This window comes from Apis laboriosa, unplaced genomic scaffold, assembly GCF_014066325.1.
Source record: "Apis laboriosa isolate Shangri-la unplaced genomic scaffold, ASM1406632v1 scaffold84_cov144, whole genome shotgun sequence".
In the NCBI taxonomy this organism is placed as follows: domain Eukaryota; kingdom Metazoa; phylum Arthropoda; class Insecta; order Hymenoptera; family Apidae; genus Apis; species Apis laboriosa.
This window is the reverse complement of record NW_025224606.1, coordinates 436,816-456,722: the sequence shown is the minus strand read 5'-3', so window position 1 is coordinate 456,722 and position 19,907 is coordinate 436,816. Positions and strand designations below refer to the sequence as shown.

The following is a 19,907-nucleotide window of genomic DNA, read 5'->3' as shown; positions in this document are numbered from 1 at the left end:
CGCGCGATACACTCGCTATTAGCGTTTTATTTTTTTCAGCTGTCGAAATATTCAAAAGGCGTTAAATTAGATTTAGGTTAGGTAGTATACTTTTATCACAAAAGAGACATTATCTGTTAAAATAAAGCGATGAAAAATAATAATAAGATAAATATATAATAATAAAATAAAAGATAAAAAAAAGTAAGAATTTTATTACATATTAAACGCATAAAATATTGCATTATTTATATATGTCAATACGGAGAAAAAATAATTCATTAAAAACATTAAAATATTTTATTTTATTTAAAATTTATAATCAATATTTTATATTGTCGAAACTCTTTTATTTGTATAATATGTTTTTATCGTCTTTAAATTTTTTAAATTTAAATTTATCATTATATATTCAACGATCTCTCGAAACATTGATTCTCGCGAATGATTTACTGCGCAGGATATTTGAACATGAATTATGATAAGAGTGCAAGCTGTATGAATTATGACAAGAGCATAACTGTAAATATTGTAGAATTTTATAATATATGAGAACATTTATACATTTCCTATAATTATTTAAATCATATATATATATAATCATTCTTATATATATTTTATATCTTATATATATATTTGTACTGTAATGATTGACGACATTTATACATTTTTCACATTTACTTAAATAATAGAATCATTCTGATATAATGTATCTTTGTACTATATGACTAATAAAATCATTGTTTTCTTTACATTTATAGAAAGAAAGAAATTAACAATTTTCAATTTTCAAGAAATTAACAACAATTTTTGTGAATCCATTAATTTTTTTAGTTATGTATCAAGATCACAAATCAGAGATTCACCTTTAGAAAACGCGCGTAAGGGTTTTTTATCCACCATCTTTTGTTTTCTTTTTCGATTGATTACTCCGTCTGCTGCATCCATCATTCTTAAAATTTGAGATTGATCAGAGCAATCAACTGGGGCAACAGATATATCTCTGACCGCTCTAAACTTACCACAATTATTCAAATGTTCGTTTTCCAAGCGAAAAAAATTCCATATGAATCTCCTATTAGGAAGGAGCAAATATTATTTTGAAATCAAATTGATCATTATCATTTATTATATATAATTCCAAATATAACAAAATAATATATAAATACTAGCATAAAAGCATAAATTAAATTAAAATTAGTTGACTCAACATGCTGACCATGCAAAATAATATGCAATATACAAATAAGGAAGAGGAAATTCAATTCATTAATAAATGAAAGTTATGTTTTTTATCTATATATAAATGATTATGTTTATAAATAGACTGTTGTTTATAAATATAAAATTCATGTTTACAAATTAAAGTATGTACGAATAAATTATGCAATTACAAGATGACAATTTCAATGATCACATTTGACAATTTCAAATGCCGTCGATTCATCACCGTCATTATTTGTACAATCCATAAGACGTATAGCCGCCTTCGGTTCATCATTTTCATTGCGTCTGTAAGGCCCTATGGAGATGTCTCGAACTGCTCGAAATTTGCCTACATTGTATAGGTGTTCGTTTTCCAGACGAAAATAATTCCACATGTACCTTCTATCAACTGATTAGTAAGGCAAATTGATACAAAATATTGCTTATGATAAATTAAAATATTTACTATTATATTATTAAACTAATAATAATTAAAAATATCCTTGTGTATTATAAACCAAAAGACAAAATAAATTGAATTTAAAATTAAAATAAAAATTATTTAAAATTTAAAATAAAAGAAAAGAAAGTGAGGAAGGAAATGAATAAAGCAAGGATAAAAATCGAAAACAAAAATTTTATTTATATTTATTATAATTTATTAGTTTCACTCAATAAATCTTGTTTGTCTGACTAAAATATAATGATTTTAAATCTCATGCAAGCGAAATATCAAGCTTCACTAAAAACGATATATTATAAAAGATGTTCCAAAATTCACGCAAGAAGTAATTTTGATAAAAAACACAGGTTTATAATTAAAAATTATAAATTTTTTATTGATTCATAAAATATACAATATAAGATTATGTATGGAATAGCAAGGTAAATGGTCTCCACGGTTTTGCTGTACACATAATGCACATACGCACTCTTTTGCTAATTTTGCTATGATCATTTTACATAAATGTGGCTGATTCGTTGATGCAGCGCTCAATTTCCTTCTTCAGTGTGATCGTGGGCTTATCGGCATAAATCTTAAATTTCAAAAAATCCCAAAAAAAAAGATCCAATAGCATTAAATCGCACAAAGAAAATGAATTGCATACTCATGCAATAATTGAATTGTTTGAATTGTCGGGCTGTATAGCATATAGCATTGTTTTATTAAAATTACATGTCGTCCACATTCATATTTTACAATTTAGACACAAAAAATTGGATCATGTCACGATGCGAATGTGCACTATTAACTTATTGCCTGACTAATCGCATTTTCGAAGAAGAATGGTTCGATGATGCCTCTAGCTCAAAATCTGCACTAAATAGTAACATATTGTGGATGCGTTTGTTTCTCAACAATCACTTGTGGATTTTCTGAATCCCAAATACGACGATTTTGTCGATTTTGTCGATCAATCCATCAAGATGAAAATGAGCCTCATTGCTGAAGATAATTTTGTTCGAAAAATTAGCATTTAGTTGTTATTATTTCCATAATCCATTCAACGAATTTTTTCGCTGTCAAGGAGCTTTATTGCGTGTCAGTAGGCTTCAGTTCTTGGATTAATTGAACTTTGTAAGCATGCAAATCTTTCGCAAATCGTGAAAATAGAGAACTTCTCAAAATATCCAATTCTTGATCACAGTGCCAAATTGATGTCCCTCTAATTCTCAGCAATACTTTCACGAATTGTTTCGATGTTTTGTGTTGAACAACTTGTTGAAGGACAGCCAGAATGTTTAAGATCCAGTCTAATTGATCCAGTCTGTCTAAATTTTTTAATTAATCTCTTCACAGTTAATGAAGTTAAATCATTATTCCGACCATATTTTGTACGAAAATTGCGAACTAGAGTTGCCAAACCTTATTTTTAAAATATTGCTTAACAATAAAAACGTGTTGTTCTTTCGTGTAGCACTTCATTTTTAATAATCTTGAACTGTTATGCTGTCATGCTGTTTTTTTTTCATTGACAACACTTTACCACATAAATAGCGCAAAATTCAAATCTTGCGTTTTTGGAACATCCTTTATAATGATGTGCAATATGACATATTTTGTACACATTAAATGTACAGCAAATAATTATGATTTCTAAAAATATATTTTTATTGCTAGTAATATCAATTTATTTTTAACTTACCTGAATACTTCTAATGGTGCAATTATAGAAACCATTAAATCTGCATGTACATATCCCATTTCAGTAAGAGATAATGAAAATGCCCAACCAAAACGAAGTATAAAATCTTCGATTATTGCAAAATAATAATAATACTAAAACACAAATATTATTATTATACAAATATAAAATTATTTTTTAAATTTTAATTAATATATAAGCAATCAAACTTACTGGAGAAGAATAAACAATTTCTTCTCTAAGAAATTTGTTTTCTCCTGCATTACTATCAAATAATCCCCAATCTAATTTTATATCCCATGTATATGTAAAACAAGAACTCATAATACTTGCAGTTATCCACAAATAAAAATAAGGATTTTCAGTAGATAATACATAATACTCTATAAAGAAATATATATTCTTCTATGTAATTCTTATATTAATTAATATATATAAAAAATACTTACTAGCATTAGTTAAATGTAAGTAAGAAAATACTACAACGAAAAAACTAGTAGCATATTTTGCTGCATTCATAAGATGAGGAAAAGCTTCTTTTGTATCTCTATATCGCCGTAAACATTGTGCAAATCGGAACCATGCTGGCAAACAAGCCACAAATGGTCTCATTGAAAGTTCGCGCATAATACAAGTTTCCGCATCTATCAAAAAATGCATTAGATAATTAAATAATTACTTTCCTAAAATAAATTAAGTTCTAAAATAAATAATAAAATTTGCAATTATAATATTTAATTACAAACCAGTGACAGTGGTCCACGAAGAATTTTGTACATAAAAGCAAACAAAATATTGAAAATCTAAGAAAACAGTATGTAGAGAATTAAGTTGATCAGCTAGCCAGAAATCAGCAAATCCAACATAAAAAAATGGCGCACAAAATATTCTACCCAATACACGGAGTGCCCAAAATCTAGCTTCATAACGTAATGTTTTCGTTGGATTAAACAAAAACAAAGCTAGTAATATATATAACAACATCTGAAAAAATATTATTTATATACATGTATGTTTAACAATTTTATATATTACAAAAACTTACAGGTTGAACAAATGGTGGTATTCCCAATGTTTCACTATATAAAAAACCTAAAATTGATAAAGACCAAACTAATCCAAACACACTAGCCATTTCAATAATGTGCTGAAAATATATTATATATTATATATCAATAATTTATATATAAACAATAAATAAAGAATACAACCTGTTCTGATAAATGATTTCGAGGATCAAGTTCAAATATTAAAACATGATTTACACCAGAAGATCTCCATCCATATACATTGATTCCCATAAGAAAAAGAAATTGAATCATAAGAAGTGGTCCACGATATAATCTACATAAAACTCGCCAATTATTATTATTTCTGTAACGTGCACCTATAAAATAGATAAAATAAAATAAAATAAAATATTGATTTATTTTTATTTTTATATGTCTAAATTTTATATAATAAAAATATAATTTTGCCTGAAAGTATTACTGCTATAAGAAGAACAATAAAAGCTCCTGAAAAAAGTCCCACTTTAAATGTAATCCATGGAGAAAGCTGTTCTCCAAGAGGAGGGACTCTTAAACGTTTCATAGCACGTTGTCTATCTCCATGTTCTAAATCTCTGGTAACCAATGCTTCTGTTTCTGCAATAAGCCTATCTATATCTTTATGAGTATGAAATAATGCTGTATCTACATGTTCTGCTCTCCATTTTGCTCCAAGATCTATATTTAAAAGCTAAGGATAACAGTTTCTATTAATTAATATAAATATCAATTTTTATATACATTAATTGTTTTTACATACTTTATCATGTTTTTTTAATATTTTTCTAAATCCAGTAAAATTAAGATTTTGGTAATTTTGAAGTAAAATGAGAAAAAGATAAAATTCAGAAAAGGCTAATTTTAATTCTTGAAGTTTTCGTGTTGAAACTGGCTTTTTATGCAAAATATTATTACGATAATGGATCTTATGACTTCCTTGTCCATTTTCAGAAGCAGATAGAATTTCACTTAATTCATTATTGAGAGTTGCAAATCTACGCGTTGCTTCTGCTAATTTTTCTAATAAAATAGATAAAAAATATTTTTTAATATAAATTATAAAAAATTCAAAAAATAATAATATTATAATAATTGTATAAAATTTACCTGAATAAAACGTATTTATTTTTGCTAACTCCTTATCACAATAATGAAAAAATTGTTCATCAAATTTATTAAAATAACGTTCTAATATATGTGAATCTGTTATATCTGCAGCTGGTGCTTGTTCTACTGCTGCATAGAGCAATGCTTTCATTTCCTATAAAATATTCTTTTTATAATATAAATTTTTATTAAATTTAATATAGTTATTACTACACAATTTATAAAATTGACGTAGGATTGAAGATGAAAGTTTTTATCTTACCTCGTAATTTATATATTGTTTTCTCCATTCTGGTGTAATATGAGCACTTAAGTGCTCTGCAAATTTCATTTTCTTTATGAATTAATTAACTTGATAACCGTAATATTTCAATGTATTTTATTAACTACGCTAATATATATAATAACTAAGTTTTTAATAGTTTATTAAAAAGAACCGTAAGTTATTTTGGAAAAATATGTTGTACATATAATAGATATTTCAGTGTAGAATTGATTTGAGGTTATAGTATATATACTATATCGTATTGCAATATCATTAGTATATTTAGTATAATTCGACAGATTTTAAACATTTGTATTATAATTTTAATCAACATCAACAAAGTTTTATGTTTTGTTATAGCTGTTATTTTATATTCAATTTTTCCATCACAAAAGAATATTAAATAAGGTTATTGATTATGTCAATAAAACTAACATTTTTGAGATATAAACAAATGCGTTGGGTAAGTAAAAATATTTTCTATTACTTTTTGATAATAATTTTTATTTTATTATTTTTTATGAATTATTAATAATTATTTCAATATACGATTTTAAATTTAAATATTGATTTTATTTTATTTTATTAGTACTCAACAAAACAAAAAATGAAAATTATAGATACTGTAAATGAATTAATTTCAAACAATGAATTTAAACATAGACGACATCCAGGTATAATAAAGCTTAAGAGAGTAGAACAACCTAGTTGGCTTATAAAAACAATTAAAAACATTTTACATGGTAATAAGTTATAAAAAAAATATTTTTTATTAGAATATAATATTTATGATTATTATAGATAAAAATTAAAAAGTAATTTTTAAATATTTTTATTTATATAGATGTAACAATTTCATCAAAGATGATTAATGAAAGTAGTAAAAAATTAGCAACACATTTGAATAATAGACATCCTCCACCAGAAAAAGAAGATATTAATTTAAAATTACAAGAAGTGCAGTCAAGAATATATCCACATATTCATGAAGCACAAAATTTAAATAAAAATGATATACTTAATAATCCAAAAGCTCTTAAGCTTTTTAAAAGTCTTATATATAACTGGTCACCAATTTCATATAATAAATACATTAGTTTAGCATATTTAATTAGTAGAAGTGTACCTGAATATTCTGTTTTATATAAAATTTTTAATGAAATTGTTAATAGTGATAAAAATTTTATACCAAAAACATTATTTGATTATGGTTCAGGAACTGGCACAGTTATGTGGTAAAATATATATAAAATTAAATAATTTTTATTTAAAAATATTGCAATAAAAATATTAAAAAAATATAAATTTAATTTTATTAGGGCAGCCTCACAATTTTGGTATAAATCCATCAAGGAATATTATTGTGTTGATGTTTCTCGAGATATGAATGAATTATCTGAATATCTTATAAAAAATGCTACACCAAAAATTAATACAAATTATGTTTTTTATCGACAATTTTTTCCTGCATCTCCAATTGTAAGAATATAATTTATATTACATTGAAATATCTAAAATAGACTTTAAATATATTATTTATATTATATTATAGCCAACTTATGATATTGTAGTAAGTGCATATTCTTTATTAGAATTACCAAACCAAATATCTCGTCTTGAAACAATTTTAAAATTATGGAATAAAACAGAACGATATTTAATTATTGTAGAACAAGGAACAAATATAGGATTTAAAGTAAGTCATATATTATTAAAATTTATTTATTCATTTTAATCATTATTTTATAACTAATGATTTTATTTTAAATAGATAATTAATGAAGCTCGAGATTTCATACTTAATTATAAGAAGAATGCTTCTAATGTACATGTATTTTCACCTGTAAGTATTAATATAATAATTATTATTATTTAACAAAAAATTTTATTTTGTAATATTGATTAAATGATAGTAGATTGTTTTCCACTTTAAATATGAAATATTTCATTACTAATTTTGAAAAACTTGAGATTTTGTAAGAATGGATAATTTTATTCAAAAATAAGATATTACATGAAAACTAAAAATATAAGTAATTATTTAATTTAATTTTAAGCAGACAAAAGTTCAAAAAAGCATTGAAATTGTGGAAAAAATAATATTCATAATAACATTCTGCATTTTTATTAAATTGTTTATTTAATAAAAATTTACTACACTATATATAATATCAAGTTCTGTATACTAAAATTAATGCTAAAACGGTTTTAAATTCGATTAAAAATTAGATTAAAAAAATATTTGATATGAACACATGTCAAATTGTTGTAATTTGTTTTTTTTTAAATAGAATTTAATAGAATCAAATTATATGTGATCAATATCAATGTCATTTCAATACATAGGATATCATATATATTTCTAGAATAATTTTGAAGGATTGATTTTACAGATTAAAACAAATACAAAAATTGATATAAAAATGTTGGTTAAGATTTATTGATTAATCTATAAGCAATATGACTTTATATTAAATGAAATGAATAAAGATAAAATAACATAACAATATAATAAAAATAAAAATCTCAAATTTCAATTATATATAATTATTTAATTAAGACATCTTAATTGACATTTTTGTATAATATTAATTTCATTGTTTATTATTATTATTCTATGAATATATTAATAATGTATATATCCAATTTTTATATATAAAATGTTTGAATTTCCTTATATATTTTTTAATATGAAATCAAAAATAACTTTTTAATCATCATCAATTAAAATAAATTTTGATTTTGACATATTTAAATATAATTATATTAAATTACAAGATAAAGATGAAAATTAAAAAATAAAATTATATTATTATATTATATTATATTATTATATTATATTATATTATACTGTGATAAATAGAAAAATATTTTACATTGTACAGAATGTATAAAAGTTAATATAAAGAACATTATAGCATCATTCTATATCTCTGGATTGGAGAAAATCTATAAATAAAAATATGTTAAAAAATGATCTTGATATTGAAATTCAAAATCAATTTTTGTTATTACATCATATTCTTCATTGTCACAAACATAAAAAATCTCAAAGTAATTATGAATCATAATTTAATTCTTTTTTTAAAAAGAAAAATTTTTTGGAACTAAATTTAATTTTTGAATTCATTTTATTTATAATTTTTTTTTTATATTTTGTTATTTAGATATTTAATAATTGTGCTATAATAAATGCTATTTTCTTATTGATGAAAAAAATGTAAGTAAATTATTTGTTTATAGAAGAATTTTTATTTCAACTATGAAATATTTATGTAATATAATATTTCTCCATATCTACAAAATTAACTAAAGAATTATTTAATGAGTAATTAATAAATTTATTTACCGAATGCGAAATATTTTATTATTAGATTGTTAAATTATCATTAAATTATCATTAAAATAGTCATTGTTTACATTACAAAATCAGTCTAATCAATATGTAATAAAAATATTTATAATTATAGGAATGATATATGATATTCTTCATATATAATTTTGACATATTTTTGAGAATTTTATATAGAAATTTTTCGATCTTGTTATATTATATAATTATAATATTAATCTACATGCGCGAAATAATATAATTAAATTACAATTTCTCATTTATAATTAATTTTCATCACCGAGATATTACGATATAATCGAAATATTACGATTTGCTTATGCATGATATAAGAATGAATGTATTAATGAAAAATCAAATAATTTTGAAAATCCAATAAAATTCGTTTTTTTTTTTTTTCCAACGAAATTTCGTATAATCATCTCATTTTATATAGCAATCATACTATTATATATATATATATATATATATATATATATATATATATATATAATGTAACAAGTTTCTATATTTACAATATTTTTTTTAAAAATTCATTATCATGAAAAGTAAATTCATAATATTATTTATGTTATTTGTATGTATTCATTTTTGCTTTATTGTTTTGAATTGTATTGAATCTGTATATTATTTTATATATATAAAAAAAATAAAAAAATAAAAAAATCGACAACTATTTTAAAAGTAAAAAGTCTTATAAAATAGTATTAATTTACATAATTTTTTTTCTTCTCTATCTTCATTTGGTTGATTCAATAAATAAAATTTATTAATAATAAAAAGATAGAAATATATAATTAATTATAATTATAATTATAATAATTAATTATAATAATAATTATAAATAAATTTTCCTATTTTTGAAAATTCACCAACAAAAATCAACTTTATTAAAACAACAAAACAAAGCTTTATAAAAAACTATTTATTCTGTTATTTTATACTATCTCAAAATAACAGATTTTTTTTAAATATATAAAATATATAAAATTATATAAAATATGAAAATATTTTTTACAAAATTAATATTATAATTTATTGAAATAAAAATTTATATATAGCTACTTATTTTCATAACATTATTTTAATTACAATCATTTATATATAAAGTAAATACTCAAATACTATAGGCTGGTAATAATATTAAAGCATGAAAATTATAATTACTAACTAACTATATATTCTTTTATTAGATTTTTTTTGATCTGATTTTTAAGTTTAAAATCATTTTAATAATTTTTTTCTTAGAAATGTCTACAAAATAATAAATTCTTATTAAATAGATAACGTTTTGTAAAAATATAAAAATATCTGAAAAATCGTTTATCAATACTTTTTTAAATTTAAAAATTTTTTACAATCAGAAAAATTATATAAAATATTAATTCATATTATTTTTTTTATCGTTTCCTTTGTTTTTTAAAATTAAATTAAATGTTCTAATATTTTTTTTACGTAGATTTAACATAACATTTTATTTTTAGAAAAAATCTTATATTTTTATGATTTTTTTTTTTTTTAAAGTAAAACTGATAAATTCTGTTTCCGAATTTATATTTAACTAAAAAAATTTAGAACTTTAGATTTATAGAATCATTTTCTTATATTTTAATCGATATTTAAAAATAATATTTGTGTTGGACAATTATTTTACAATATATTATAATTTATTAATTTTTATATTATATTATATTATAATTTATATTAATTTTTTGTAATTAATTATTTCAGTGTCCTCATGATGCTCAATGCCCTAGATATGTAACAGATAACACTCCTTGCAATTTTGAAGTTTCATATTTAACATTACCTATTGGTGAAAAATCTGAGTATAAACATGAACGTTATTCATATGTAGTACTTAAAAAAGGTTCATTTTCAGTAAAATATAATATATATATATAAAATAAAAAGAATAATACAAAATAAATTGTTAACTCTAATTTATATAAAAATGATCTATAATTTTAGATAAACGTTCCGAAGATGATTGCAAATGGCCACGAATTGTTAGACCAGTATTAAAACGGTCTAAACATGTTATATGTCGTATGTGTACAGCTTCCGGAGAATTAGAAGAACAAATTTTCACGACATGGAAAAATGGAAAGTCTGTATTTTTTAAATAAAAAGGAAAGTATTATATAAAAGAATTGAAATTGCATTAATGCAACATTTCATATTTTTAGAAATACATATCGTTGTGCTAGATGTAGTGAATGGGGTGATCGTCTACCTTTTGAAACAGAAAAATGTTAGAAAATAAAAAGTAATATTTGTAATTTATATATTACATATATAATAAAAAATATTTAATTTTTTTACTCAACTGTTTTTATTTTTATTTGATACTTTTTGATATATTGTAAATAAATTTATTTCTAATAATAATTAATTTATTATATTTGGTAATATAAATAAAATAATATTTAAAATAATAAAATAATATTTAAGTTTCATAGCATCATATGAAAATAAAGTTCTTAAGACTGTTATTCAACTTTTTCCTGAAAATAAAAAATGAATGAAAGTGTAGAGGGGAGATTTAAAAGCCGTTTCCAAGCTGGTCCACGGTCAGTTTTGCTTATACAACGGAAGAGTGAATTTGTCAAATACAAGGTAAGTGATCAATTTAAGCATTTTAATGAAAAGATTAATTTAAAACTACCACTAATTTTTTTATTAAAAAAATTATTAAAAAAAATTCTATATAAAATTAAAAATTATAAAATTATTTTATACATCTTATGTTATATATTGAAAGAATCATTCATATTTAAAAATTTTATTTAGTTTTAAAATAAATTTTTTTTTATATTTTACATTTCATTCATTACATCTTTTTGATAACATATATTAATTTTTTTTTTATATAAAATCAAAAATAGATAATTGTGATAATTTTTTAAGAACTAAACATTATTGAAATAAATTTTCAATATATATATAATAAAATATAATATATAATATATATATTATAATAAAATATAATAATAGTATAATAGTATAATAAAATATTTTTTTATAATGAAATAGTTTTTCTATTCCCAAAAGTTATTAGTTTTTCTATGTAAAATTCCTATTTCCTTTTTTTTTATCTAGATTTAAGTATTGTTCATTGCTGAAAAGAAGTTCATGGGACAACACAAGAGGAATCCTTTGCTTATCCCCATTTTTGACGCTCTTGAAGACCACGCGTTTACCTTCCTGATATACGCTAATGAGATTTGATTTTTTGAATATTCAAAATGAATAAAAAGTTTTATATCAATAAGATAATTTTAATAAGATGTTATTTTCAATTATGGAGTCATGTGAGAAATTATCTTATTAGATTTATTATCTTACCTTCAATAAATCCTATTATTTTTCTGTTATACAATCAAATTAATATATGTTTAACAAATACTTGTTGATAAGATGTTAATAAAAACAATGCGTATAAAAATAGGCATTTTCTTCCCATTCTAACCAATCAAATGCACATTCCTTTCGTGGAACTTTTCTCGTAGTGAACAATACTTTCTTTTTCTTTTGATTTGCACTATTTGATATGATTTATATAAAATATAATAAAAATTTTTATATTTGTTATTTTTTATTATGTAAATACTATCTTTTATTATATAAATATTGTTATTTGAAATAATCAAATATTTTAAAAATAAATAGTTTTTTTTTAGATATTTTAGAATAAAATTTTATAATAAATATAATATAGATATATAGATATAATAATATAGAATATAATTATAATAAATATATATATATATTATATTATAATATATTTTAGAATAAATAAAATTTTAGAATTGCAAACATTTTTATTTGAAATAAATTTATTTTTTGTTTTATTCGAATTATTTTTTATTTTTATTCCAAGTAAAAAATGTCCAATCTTGATTATTTTAAAGCTATCTAAACAATGAATAATGTCAAAAAAATAGCAAAAATAGAAAAATATATTATTTACTTCAATAGACAAAAAATTCTTTTAAAATTTTCAATGTTAAAAAAATAAAATGAACTTTTGTTTTTTTTTTTATGAATATTTTACTCATTTGATAATATTTGGTAGTATTAAATTATTTCATAATTTGCCGTTTTTGTTATCTTCATTTGTTATTTGTCTTTTTTATTATATTATTTTCTTCATTTATTACATTCTTTTGATTTTTCAAATATGTATGAATATATGTATGAATTATTTATGCGTAATCATAAGACATAAGTAATTTCAATTCATTTTATCAAAAAAAATCGATTGATACAAATTTATTAAGAACTTTTTCTTGTTTCTTAATCTTTCAAAACAACTTATCTTAAAAAATGTGGTTTATATTATAATATGATTATGTATCATAAAAATCTTAGTTCTATGAATTTCAAATATTATCATTGAACTAAATATGATTGAATTTATTAATGATTAGATGCAATAAGCAGATTAATTATTGATAAAGTTATTCTAAAAAGGAATCAATTTTTTTTAACTACTTAGAAATTCATTAATTATTCATTCATTATTATTTATTACTTATAAAAAAATATATTTATTGACAGATAAAGATTTAATTTAAAAAAATTTGCAAGGATGATTGGTTTAATCAAAAGATAAAAAAAGAATAAGTAAATAATAGTTATAATATTATATATACATACATATATATATATATATATATATATATATATATATATATAATATACTCGCTAATACTATATATATAATACCATATATAATATTATATTACTCGCAAGTTTAAAAAATATAAAAAAATGTCATGTTTAAAAAAAAAAGAACAAATTTTTAAAATATACATAAATCGATTACGCAAGAAGTTACGAAATAATGAAAGTGAGAGCATGTATCGGTCCTTCCGTATGTGACTTTCTCTCATAAGTCACTTTCTTTTTCAAGAACTCCAACAGAAACTCGTGCATTTTGGTTTAAAATGTTCAAAACCGGATAATATCGAAGTCATGAATTTTTTCAATTATAGAGATTGCCATTAATTTTTTAAAGTTATTCTTTGAAACACAGTCTTAAAAGTTTTTGTTGATCTCGATTAATAACAAATAAAATTCTCAAAATAAATGAAAATTTTTAATGAAATTTTCTGTGTATAAAGTATTAATATATTCATAGAATATATTTTGAGAAGCATTTTAAGAGATTAAAATAAATACATATTGATTGAGATTTATTTATTAAACTGTAGATGAGTATTCAAATCTCAATTTTAAAATTATTAAAATGAAGATTCGAATTAATTCGAATTTGAAATTTAGGACTTTTAAAATTCTTTATATGTTTTATAAGATTTAAAAATTTTAATAGTTTTGAAAGTTTTGATTGAATTTTTAATAGCATTTCTCATATATTTGAAATCGAACATATAAAAAAGAATAACAAGAAAAAGAGATATAGATTTGAATATTGAAGTGATAAAAAAATAGATCGAAGATAGAAATTATATATATATGCATATCTATTCTTTTTTATAATTTTATACTTGAATTTTACTTTATTTACTTGCTCTTTTTTTAATATTCAATTTTATTATATAATAACTACGAGAAATGCTATCGAAAACTATATATGTATGATATATGTATGCAAGATATAAATATATGGGATTTTTAAAAAGTTATTAAAATAAACACAAAAAGTGATATAAAAATATGAGTAATATATTTATTAAGTTATAAACAATTTAAGTTAGATAAGGCAAAAAAAGAACAGTGGGCATTGATGATGTAATATATATGTTCATAAAAATATAGAACACTTTTGGAGATATGGATATTAGACATCAAAATAACAAAAAAATTCATATATATGATTTAATTATGATAATTTAATTAATAAATTATTATGAGTTATAATAAGCTTTAAGAATTTTAAGTTTATATTAGATATAGTGAAACAGCGAAAGAATGAGAATATTCAGTTGCATGCGCGACAATAGCAATAATAGTCTTTCAATAAAAATAAATATACTAATATTCTTTTATATACAGATAACTATTTCTGATTTTTAGTAATATAAAATATATGCATTATGTAATTGTTTTTAAAAATTTAAAATTCAAATAAGTTTCAATAAATTCTAGAATATTGATATTATACATTATTTTATTTAAATTCATAGTTGAAAGCCATGAAAAAGTTGCATAACACTCAATTTGCCTATTGATATCCATAAAACCAAATTAAAACACATTTCCATACGATTTCACATTAGAAAGATTGAATATGTTTTTCTACACATTTATTTATTATTACAAATTTATTTATCTTCTGAATCAATTTGAATTATATAGATTATTAATGTATCGGTCGAAAAATCTTTGTCTCTATTTTGTTTGAATTCAATATTTTTTATTCCGATATGAGATTAGTGAATAGGAAAAAATAATAATAATAATAAGTTGAAATTCAATATCTATATTTTAATTATATCATATTAATACCAAATTTTATATATAAAAAAAATTATATAAACATTGCATTTTTTTTTCACATTAGTATTGATTATATAATGATATTTATAGTAATGATATTTTTATTGATTATTCACATTAATTTTTTTAAATAAAATTATTTTAATAATAAAATATATACGATAATTAATTATCATTTATTATCATATAATTTAATTTTATATGCAGATTATTATACTTATATATTATATATTATATATTATATAATATTATATAACACTATTTTAATACTTATATAACATTATTTCAAATATGTATTATTTTATCAAATTTTGAACTTGATTCTGCAGTACAAGACAATATATTATTGAAATGTGATATTTTTTTAAACGATATAAGATTGTTACATAGTTATATTACATGATATTTATGTATGTATATTGTATATTACATTGAAATTCATATAATGAAATTCATATATGAAATTACACAGAAATAGTGTAATAAAAAAATAACAATGTATTTATTTTATTTATTAAAAAACATTATGCAAGCAACATTATAGTACTGCCGCGTACCCAATTGGGCATTCTCTATCGTCTCATTCTCTCTAATACAAATTTAAAATATTTATAAAATATTATAATTAAAATTAAAATTTGTAATATTTATAATTTATTTTATAAATATTATAAAAATTTAAAATATATTATTAATATAATAATCAATATATCAATAAATTATATAATTAAACCTTATCGAATATATATGTATATGTATATTTTTTATCATTTTTTCTAGAATCTTTCTAAAAGTATCATACATTTTATAATATTCATATTCATATTCATATTAAATATTTATTTTTAGACATACTAAATATGCTAAATACAAATTTAATTGTATGTTTAATTTTTTAAGAATTGTTAAAGAGGAAACTTTCTCTATAAAATGATCTCAATCCAATTCTGAGAAAAATTTTTTTAATTTTATAAAATGAATTGAATTTATAAAAATTTAAAAAAAACTTTGGTTTTTTAATTTTTCATTCTATAACAAAAAGCAGTCTTCGAAAAATAAATTTCAAGATTATAAAAATAAAAGTTTCATAGAATCGTTAGAATTTTTTTGAAAAACTATTATCACACTGTTATCGCCATGTTATGTTTTTAAATACAAGAAAATTATTATGGAAATTCAGAAATAAAAAACTAAAAATTTTGATAAATTTATATTATACGATTTCTTTTCGCAAAGTCATAACATTGTAAAAATCAATGATTAAAATTTATGATAAAAATTTATGATTCTTTAATTTTGTTAAAAACAAATAATATCTATAAATAACTTTACAAATGCGAAATAAATTATAATTAAGTTAAAATTTCAAAACATTCAAGTTTTAGTACTAGTTTAATATTTAAGTTCATACTTGTTATTTTAAAATATTAATAAAAGGATACGGTTAAAACAAGCAAAAAATAAAATATCTACAAAAATATTTTAATATTATAATAAAATAATATTCTAAATTAAAATAATATTATAATATTATATAAAAAAATTTATTAAATAATATTATAGTAAAGAGTTTTATTCTACGTTAAATTATATAATATTATATTATATATTTAATAATATAATTAACGAACTTTTTATAATTACCATCTATCAAAAATTAATTTAACATTATCTATAAACAAAATATAAACGAAATTTTTTGTAATTTTTTCATAATAACTAAAATATTATTAAGAAAATTAGTAGCCTTTATGATGATTTCTGAATGAAAAATAAATAGCATATAGCATACTTTAATATGCTATTTTTATATTAAAATTAATATTATTTTTTTTAAATATTTAAAATTTTTTTTAAATCTTAATATTAAATATGCCATTTTTTTAAAATCATCAAATTTCATTGTTACGGAATTTTATTTCATGTTTTTTTTAAGCTTTCACTTTTGCATATTTTTCTTTTTGATATTTTTCTATCAGTTTGTTTTATAAATATTCAATTGAAAGATTCGAAACTCTGTCATAATCAAGAAATAAGCAATATATTATTTTTCTCGATAAATTTTTTAATGATTTTGTAATGTTTTGAGTTGTTATCATTATTTTTATTGTTGATTGTTGAAATGTGATAAATAATTCACTGTTCGAAAGAAATCTCACGAAACAAATACGAATTTGATTGGTTAACATAAAAAGAAACGCCTATTTTTATACATATTTTTGTTTCTAGCATGGTATTTGTCAATATTGATATATATATTAATTCAATTACGTGACAGAGAGGAGTAATAAAAAACGTTTCTATCAAAATAATCTGTATTTAAATTTCAATGTATTAATATAGGCATAGAATCCAGAATATTCTAACGTATCAATATAATATAAAAAATTTTTTTTATTTCTCATAATATGTGTAGGATAATTATGATTTGTGACAATAATTTAATTTATAAATATAATTTCATATTGAAGTAGTTAAAATAATAATATTATATATACGAATAAGCTAGACATAGATATATTAATATATATAATCAATATACTAATATATATAATATCAAAATAAATAATAGTTTCGAAAATATTTCAACTTTAAATCTTAGATTGTTAATTATCTTAACATAATTTTCATTTAAATATAATATTTAAATATAATATAATATAATATAATATTAGAATATAATATTTATGATTTCGGATATTCAAATTATAATTCTTCTATTACTATATAGTGTCAAGTGTAATTTCAAGAATGTCAACAAAATGAGGATAAGCGGTCAAAGCGAAGAATCTCTTTTATGCGACTTTTTTTCGACAGTGAACTCATAATTGACAGTGAACTCTCTCATTTGAATTTCTTAATTGATGGAAATAAATTTTTTTTTAATATTTTTGTGTATTTTGTTACCATTAATATATTATCAATAACTATTAATTCTTGAATTTTTATTTAATTTTATTTTATTTAATTTTAATTTTTGAAACAATCTCATATCATACTAGAATCTTCACTATATTTTATAGTTAGAATGATAACATTTTATTTAAATATCTCTTTTTTTTCATAAATATTGTCTCCGTTTCAATTGTAATTCAAATTTGGATTTGTCACTCCAAATTATAGATATTCAAAATGTGATTTATAATTATATGTGATATATAATTATTTTTATATTATATTATATATATAATTATATATATAATATAATGTGATTTATATATATAATATATATATAGTATAATATTATATATATATAAATGTGATTTATAATTATTTTTTATTGAAATTTTAATATTTTTGTCTGAAATATGCAGTTTTTTTCTAGATATTCTATCATGTAATTCAGTTTCAGATAAAGGTGATTTTATTTGTTGATCTTTATTAGCAATTTTAATTTTTGTTTTATCTATTTAGCATCCTCTCTGTCACGTAATTGAATTAATATATATATCAATATTGACAAATACCATGCTAGAAACAAAAATATGTATAAAAATAGGCGTTTCTTTTTATGTTAACCAATCAAATTCGTATTTGTTTCGTGATAAATGATTTCTTTTTCCTAAAATAACATTATCTCGATTCTGATATAACGACGTTTTTTTTTTGTTCGAATATCAATTTTCAAATTTTTTCAGTATTTTGAATCTTCTTATAAATTTTCTTCTTTTTTTTTTTAATATTCTAAACTTTATAATTTATTGTAAAGTTCTTTTTTTATTTTTTTTTCCTTATATACATAAAAATAATCTTTCTGCATGCTACAAATAAACCATTAACAATAATTAAAAAATATTTTATTATCTTAAAGGAATAGTTAAATTATAAAATAATATAAATATATATATATAAAAAACATGTATATTTAATTTTTATTTATAAGATAAAAATTTATTCACATGAATTTATTTTCCAATTAACCGATTGAAATTTAGAAGACAATTTCACAAATTTATTATTATTTGAATGTAGTACTTTCACAATACTTTCGCAATTTTTTCGCTTTGATGTTCACTAATATATTGAGATATAGTTCATATATAATTAATATTAGAATATGTGGATAAGAATTTAAATTGCATTAAAATTATTAGAACTATTTACAAAATAATATTTTCAATTCGCAAAAGAGAAGTATCGAAAACAGAAAATCGATATATATATATATATATATATATATATTTTATCTTATTATAAAAAAATATTTCCAAGTGAAATTATATTCAAAATAAAAAAAATACTGAAATTTTGAATTCATGCCAAAAAGATTTTCTGCCGTAAATTGTTTCATGTATAATTAATTATATTTTAAATTTTTTCATTTAAAAATACTTTCA

General features: G+C 20.0%; 2 protein-coding genes across 7 annotated transcripts; one reads left to right on the top strand and one right to left on the bottom strand.

Moving 5' to 3' along the window:
• Positions 1-337: 337 nt before the first annotated feature.
• Positions 338-5,925, bottom strand: LOC122719563 (xenotropic and polytropic retrovirus receptor 1-like). Of its 5 annotated transcripts, XM_043945496.1 has the most exons (12): positions 5,751-5,925; positions 5,489-5,642; positions 5,142-5,401; positions 4,811-5,072; positions 4,544-4,719; positions 4,378-4,479; positions 4,079-4,316; positions 3,782-3,976; positions 3,546-3,715; positions 3,333-3,466; positions 1,002-1,054; positions 912-931 (listed from the first exon to the last, which is right to left on the bottom strand). In XM_043945496.1, the coding sequence occupies exons 1-12, from the start codon at positions 5,817-5,819 to the stop codon at positions 927-929; spliced, it is 1,818 nt and encodes a 605-aa protein (XP_043801431.1). In that variant the 5' UTR covers positions 5,820-5,925; the 3' UTR covers positions 912-926. The 5 variants fall into 5 exon arrangements, with proteins under 5 accessions (XP_043801430.1, XP_043801431.1, XP_043801433.1 ...); XM_043945495.1 differs by having other exon boundaries at positions 338-1,054; XM_043945498.1 differs by lacking the exons at positions 912-931; positions 1,002-1,054 and adding an exon at positions 1,293-1,594.
• Positions 5,886-11,429, top strand: LOC122719564 (methyltransferase-like protein 17, mitochondrial). 2 transcript variants are annotated; one of them, XM_043945501.1, is made up of 10 exons: positions 5,886-5,926; positions 6,114-6,216; positions 6,343-6,496; positions 6,598-6,988; positions 7,073-7,232; positions 7,306-7,449; positions 7,525-7,596; positions 10,837-10,975; positions 11,077-11,215; positions 11,295-11,429. In XM_043945501.1, exons 2-10 carry the CDS (start codon positions 6,172-6,174, stop codon positions 11,362-11,364), a joined length of 1,314 nt encoding a protein of 437 aa, XP_043801436.1. In that variant the 5' UTR covers positions 5,886-5,926; positions 6,114-6,171; the 3' UTR covers positions 11,365-11,429. The 2 variants fall into 2 exon arrangements, with proteins under 2 accessions (XP_043801436.1, XP_043801435.1); XM_043945500.1 differs by lacking the exon at positions 5,886-5,926 and having other exon boundaries at positions 5,967-6,216.
• Positions 11,430-19,907: the final 8,478 nt, after the last annotated feature.